General features: G+C 40.2%; 1 protein-coding gene across 4 annotated transcripts in view; it reads left to right on the forward strand.

Annotated features, from left to right (window-relative positions):
• The window catches only part of msh3 (mutS homolog 3 (E. coli)), a 62,881-nt gene that overhangs the window by 43,979 nt on the left and 12,027 nt on the right, over nucleotides 1-6,875 (forward strand). For 3 of the 4 annotated variants that reach the window (XM_046033978.1, XM_046033980.1, XM_046033979.1), the window contains exon 21: nucleotides 3,617-3,803. In XM_046033978.1, the coding sequence (XP_045889934.1) occupies nucleotides 3,617-3,803 (187 nt within the window). Of the gene's footprint in view, nucleotides 1-3,616; nucleotides 3,804-4,123; nucleotides 4,292-6,875 lie in introns of those variants that run through there. The other variant, XM_046033981.1, reaches the window with a different exon arrangement.

A 6,875-nucleotide genomic window follows, 5' to 3' on the forward strand; every position in this document is an offset into this window, starting at 1 on the left:
GTCTCTGAGCTCTTCAGGCAGTTCCTTTGACCTCATGATTCTCATTTGCTCTGACATGCACTGTGAGCTGTAAGGTCTTATATAGACAGGTGTGTGGCTTTCCTAATCAAGTCCAATCAGTATAATCAAACACAGCTGGACTCAAATGAAGGTGTAGAACCATCTCAAGGATGATCAGAAGAAATAGACAGCACCTGAGTTAAATATAAGTGTCACGGCAAAGGGTCTGAATACTTATGACCATGTGATATTTCAGTTTTTCTTTTTTAATAAATTTGCAAAAATTTCTACATTTCTGTTTTTTTCTGTCAAGATGGGGTGCTGAGTGTACATTACTGAGAAATAAAATGAACTTTTTTGATTTTTGGAAAATGGCTGCAATGAAACAAAGAGTGAAAAATTTAAAGGGGTCTGAATACTTTCCATACCCACTGTATGTCAGTTGTTGTAGTTAAACTGCCATCCTTATAATTAACACCTAAAACACTGCTGAGGGTGCAACTGTGTGGACACTTTGTCACAGTCAGCCATGGTTTTCGTTCACTTTCGGCGTCATGCACCACCATTCACCTGGAACGCATTGAGGTCAGAAGTCAGAAGTTTCAACTGGGAAATATCCCAGTTCCGACCAGTCTCGAACGCGGCATTAGGCTCAGTGAATGAATGTGTGTGAATGGTGAATGCAGATTTAGTGTAAAAGTGCTTTGAGTGGTCGAAAAGACTAGAAGGGCACTACACTATACAAATACGGAGCATATAATGCAGTAATCAGCTTTTGGACAATGCATTTGTTTCCTCTATATTTCAATTGCATTGCATGTTTTCTTATTGTGCATTGTTTAATGTGTTATTCAACATTTGTTGTTGCTGTTCAGAACATTTTTAACAAAAGCTTTCAAAAAGTGATGGAGAGATTCAGATTCTGACCTGTCCCCAGCATCCCCAGTGTAAATGACACCTATCTGTCGATTTTTTTTTTTAAATGTCCCGCCCCATCCAGGCTGTGATTGGGTGGTTCACGAAAATTAACATTGAGGAGCTACATAGGATTTTGAACCTGAAAATGAGCATAATACCACCTCTTTAATGCTCAAAATTTACTGGGGGAGGACCCGCCGACCACCAACTCATATTTTTCAGCTCTGATGATTTCTATTAAATATTGTTAAATTATCTTTACATCTCCTTCTTGTGACACCAATATGGTGCATCGCCCCATCTCATGAGCTAAGTGTATCTCTCATACCCCTAATCTGAGCCCTTATGTCACCACTACTTTTCAACACAAAGTGACGCCCTTGCGTGTTGGTATCTTTCTCTTGTTTCAGTAGACAAACGCATGTTTTGAACAACATGTAAGCTTAAAAAAAGACCCCTCTTACACTGTCTCTGTGCGTTTCTCTGCTTACATATCCTTCTCACCTTTCAGTTTGCATGCCTGCATTAAAAATCAAAGACTAAACTCAATCTGTGTCTCCTTGAGTGTGTGTGATGTTTGTAATAGGCATGCGATTTCTCTCATTTGTATTAGATTTTGGTTTTCTGACGAAAAATAAAAGCGATAATGCTCTTGAAAATTAATAGATTAGATAAAGTGATAAAGTGTGAATAAAATAAAATAACTGGACAATCTGACAGTCACACGGGAACCACAAGTGTCAGAAAAAACACTTGAAATGTGACTAATGTGAGGTGATGATAAATAGACTCTATTTTAAGAATTCTTTTGGCGGGAAGGAGGGACTCAATGAGAGCAGCAGGACACTCAGCTGTTGCTGTGTTTCTGTTGTACATCCCCTCATCAGCGGACTGACAGCGTGTGAACATCACTCTTCCTTTTCATCTGATTCTCTTTCCTTTCTGCCACGCAGTATAGATCTGATGTCATAATTTCCCCTCAGTTAATGCCATGTCTGCACACACACACACACACACAATAAATTGGCAAATGAAATGCAGCAGCATGTCTGCTACACCCCTCTCTTATATGGCGTGTGGTGTAACCATGGTAATTCATGAGCTGGTTGTTTGCTGATAAGTACTATATATTGAAGGTCAGTCAGGACAGGAAAAGGCAGATTTAGAGGTGAGAAACATGGACTGGCAGAGAGATGTAGCGTCTGTGATCCAGCTAGAGTCCAGTTTTTCTGAGATGAGTCACTGCTCTGTCTATCAGTGTGTATCGGTGCAGCAGAGGAGCTCTCAAGCTGGCTTTGAGGTTTGTGACGAATCCAACAAGTTGTCACTGTGTCCCTGTAATCGATAAGTATCTATCCACATGAACACGACAAATGGCAACATCAGTCGTTCCACTGTTTTAGGCGAGGGAACATCAGCCGTAATTCAAATGTGTTTGTCACTAAATTCATTACATGCATTCCATATGTAAGAACATTTCTGCATTCATATCCTAAACCCTCTCTGTCCTTTTTCTGTGAGCCATGCTCGTACTACTAAGTCGTATTCAACAAACTCTTAACTGGATAAACTTGTTGTAAAAAGCTTGTTTCAGCCTGATGAGTGCCACCTGTTCATGAGGAGGTGCACGTGCATGAGATTTCAACGTTACAATAGGTAATATTATACTGTCGGCACAACAGACGATGATGATGCTGTGCAGAGACCTGCAGGAATGTTGAGCGTTTTACATTAGCTGTTTTTCGAATGAATGAGGATAAATCCTAAATAATTGGAAAATAAATAAATCTGGAGCAAGTTTGGTAAAGTTGTTAAACTAAATTAACTTGAGATTGCATCAGAAGGGAAGCTAAATTTGTGACTGGAGTTTTGCAGGCCATGGAACAATGTTAAGAATTGAACATGGCTTCTCAAAAGACCATAATGTTGAGGCCTAGAGATCCTTATCCCTCACAGTGTGTTGCAGTGGAGAACAACCAACGAGGCATCTGGAACCCTCAAGATGCCCCAATAAAATGACTACCGTGTCCAATTTGTTTCGCCTTCTCTCGCTTGTGTGTTCCATAACATTGCCAAGGGGAATGATGTTTTCTTGAATTTCAGTGAATCTGTAACCATCTGAGTATCCCCTTTGGGTCAGAAGTTTTTTGCTGTACCACACGGTCATCTTCTTTCTAAGGGGAGGAAAAAGGCAGATCACAATGTTACTGCAGTGCCGACTGACGAAAATAATAATCACTTTTATTGAGGGATAGTACAGCTGAACATAGACAGGAAATGCAGGAGAGTGAGAGACAGTGGAAGACATACTGCAAAGGAGCTGCGGGCCGCTGTGGTAAGGACTCATAGCCCTGGTAAATGGTGCTGAGTGAGCTAACCTACGTCCCACTGCACTAACGATGAATGGCTCCAGGTTCACTTTTATTCATAAAATCATGATTACATACGTTAGCAGTTGCAGTTGTAATAGAGAAGTCAGTCCCTGGTACTTTACCAATCACCTTTTGTGGTCCAGTTTGCAGTCTGCCATATCTCTCTGCAAAGTCACAGCAACAGTTTATGACTCGATGACCTTCTAATCTGACACAATGGCTCAAAAAACAAAACATGTTGTGCAATCTGATCTCAGCGTAACTGTCTCACCATGTTACTTTTGACCTCTGAACTATCTTTTTTTCTTTGTCTGATTGGTTGTCAGGATGGGGGCTTCAGACAACATCTACAAAGGGCGTAGTACGTTCATGGAAGAGCTGACTGAAGCCTCAGAGATCATTTCCCGTGCAACCAAGCGATCACTGGTCATCCTTGATGAACTGGGACGGGGCACGAGCACCCATGATGGGATTGCAATCGCCTATGCCACCCTGGAGTACTTCATCAGAGATGTAAGTGTGTATTTGTGTGTGTGAATGGACACTGTGATGACACGGGGATAAGACCGTTTTAAGGTACATACATACATATTTACATGTGGGGCAGGCAACAGTGCGGCTGATGAGCTTCAAAATAATGTGAAAGCCGCACTATGGTCAACCACACACGTTCATCTTGTTGCTAAATTCACCAGCACTGGTGGATCTCGAGTCCAGCCCAATTAACCATCACTTCAATGTCATTCAGTAAAGAGGTGTGTATCTACTTGTGTACATGCAGGTGTTTATGTGCTTGTGCACTCTGCACTCAATGGCGATCATTTGTTTTGCAGAGAGAGACGAGGCTCCAGAGAGGCCTCAGCAGCAGAGCGGCTTTGATCTATAATGTTAATATGTTATTAGAGAGCAAGCTGCAATAGAAGAGGAGGGAGAAAGAGTGACCCTTAGACATCTGATTCTTCAAGGGATGCATGTTGTATGGCAGCAGGCCTCATTCAATCCTCATGAAACACTCAAAATATAATCCAGTGTCCACCTTTGTACTCTTAAGGATCATTCGTTGCTATTTCTTATTGATATGGTTCCTGCTCATTCTTGTCATTAAAATATTGTGTACAGAAAGAAGTAAGGTCCAATTTTGCCATCAATCAAGGTCAAAGGGAAGAACGGAGGTTTGCGAAAGAGAGGAGACAGAGCTGAAATGTGTGGGGCTTTTCAGCTCGTAGTACTTGGAATTAGTGTTACTATGTGGGGACCAAAATGCTTAAAGGGCTGTTTGAGGGTTAAGACTTAGTTTTAGGGTAGGGTTTGAATTGGGTTAAGATTAGGATTAGGCTAAAGGTTAAGGCTAGACATGTAGTTTTGATTGTTAGGGTAAAGGGTGAGGGAATGCATTATGTCAATGAGATGTCCCCACAGAGATAGAGAAACAAGTGTGTATGTGTGTTCTGCTGGGATTATGTGAACTGGCACAGTCAGGAGCCCTTTGGGTCTTGCACAGTGTTGCGTATGTCCATTTTTTTTTTTTCCTGATTTGTGTCAGGAAAGTGGGCTATCATTGCAAACACTGGAAAGTTAATTGTTGTTTCCTTTTTGGATAACTTACAGTTCATTTATGTACCAATTACTGTTAAACAAACTGATACTGTAAGCACAGAAAACTAATTTCACAGTTTGACAGGGCTGCGTGCTCAAGGTTGTGGCATCAGTTAGGACACACTGCTGTTTATATTCTCAGCTGTTTACTCAGAATATTTTCCACTGTATACTATAAACTAAAGAAACATTACAGCTTCCTGTTCGTTCTCGTTAGAGGTTTTTCTATTTAAACTCTAAAATGAGGCCAATTGAATTTGGGCTTTTACCTCTGCTGTCAGATACCATGTCAAACACGTCAAGTAGTGTGAATGCACGTTTATCAGTGTTGAGACAGACTTTGTGTTTCTTTGTAGTGCATTTTAGCCAAGTTTTGGCTTGGTTTTTCAGATCTTAGGCTCATTTTACATGTGACGTTTGAATATCTGTTCATTGTGTGGGCAATTATCTGTGTATTGAGGCAGGACATTTATAGGTGAACAATTCACTGTTAACAATGATGACCGTAAAAGTAAATACAAGATGACAGGAAATCTAAAAACAACACTTGAAATTCAATCATTAAAAATGAAGATAAAATTCAACCAATATATTTAAAGCTGCACTGTTTTTGATCCATTGTTTTATCAATGGATGAAATTACATACGTAATATGAAAGGTATTGCTTGTAGTAACGGACCTGCTAGGAATTGCCCGACTCTGCATTCCCCCTCAGCTCTAAAGAGCATTTTAGTCTATTTTGGATCATAGTTTAGTTTTTTGGGCCCACAAACGCTGCTCCTATCAAGGTCTTTTTTTGAGCAGCATCAGGCAGCTGTCTACTTGCCAAGCTCCAAACAATACACAGAAAGAAGTAAACGGCTGTTGAACATAGTGAAGTATTTCCAGTAGCAGGAGTTTGAGAAGACCAAAGCCGAGCTATGAAAGGACAATAATATTTGGCTCGGAAACAAGACTCGAACTCAAACATGTTAGCAATGTCAACTTTATAAGCAGGGTTCTTACTGGCTCAGAATGAGTCTTTGGGGAGTGACTACGCATGACAATAAGCATGATCGGCCCACGTAAAGTAAAAAACAATGCGCCTTCCTTAAGGCTCATACAGACTACACGACTGTCAGCGTGTACTAGACAGGAGGTTATACACTACGCAAGCTGACAGTGGCTGAGTCACCTGATGCTGGTCTCCAAACCACATTTTTTTCAAGAAATGTGAAACGAGAAGTGACGCGTGACCTACACACGAAACTGCTGTTGTTTGTTATTACAAAGCTAGCAATTATAAAGACAAAGAATATGGGAGAAATAATGGATCATCACACGCAGGTAGCAGGGATTGTCTGAGCTACAGAGAGAGCTGGAGGTGAGTAAAAAGTGTTATAGGAAGAAAAATAATAATCTCTGCCAAAAATTGATGCCGATGTATGAATGATAATTTGATATTGGCTGTGTATGTATGTGTGTGTGTATGTATGCGTGTGTGTATGTATGTATGTGTATGTGTGTGTGTATGTATGTATGTGTGTGTGTGTATGCGTATGTATGTGTGTATATGCGTATGTATGTGTGTGTGTATGTATATATATATATATATATATATATATATATATATAGTGTGTGTATATAGTGTGTGTGTATATACAGTGGGGGAAAAAAGTATTTGACCCCTTGCTGATTTTGCAGGTTTGCCCACTTACAAAGAATGCAACAATCTACAATTTTAATCATATGTACATTCTAACAGTGAAAGACAGAATCCAAAAGAAAATTCCAGAAAATCACATCATATGAATTTATAAAAATTGATAACCATCTGATGAGGAAAAACAAGTATTTGACCCCCTACCAAACAGCAAGTATTCTGGCTCCTACAAGCCAGTTAGTCTTTCTTTAAGACACAGCCCCAATCCCAACCAATTATCTACATCAAATACACCTGCCTCACCTCGTTACCTGTATAAAAGACACCTGTCAACACCCAAACAACC

Source organism: Micropterus dolomieu, linkage group LG21, assembly GCF_021292245.1.
Source record: "Micropterus dolomieu isolate WLL.071019.BEF.003 ecotype Adirondacks linkage group LG21, ASM2129224v1, whole genome shotgun sequence".
Classification (NCBI taxonomy): Eukaryota; Metazoa; Chordata; class Actinopteri; order Centrarchiformes; family Centrarchidae; genus Micropterus; species Micropterus dolomieu.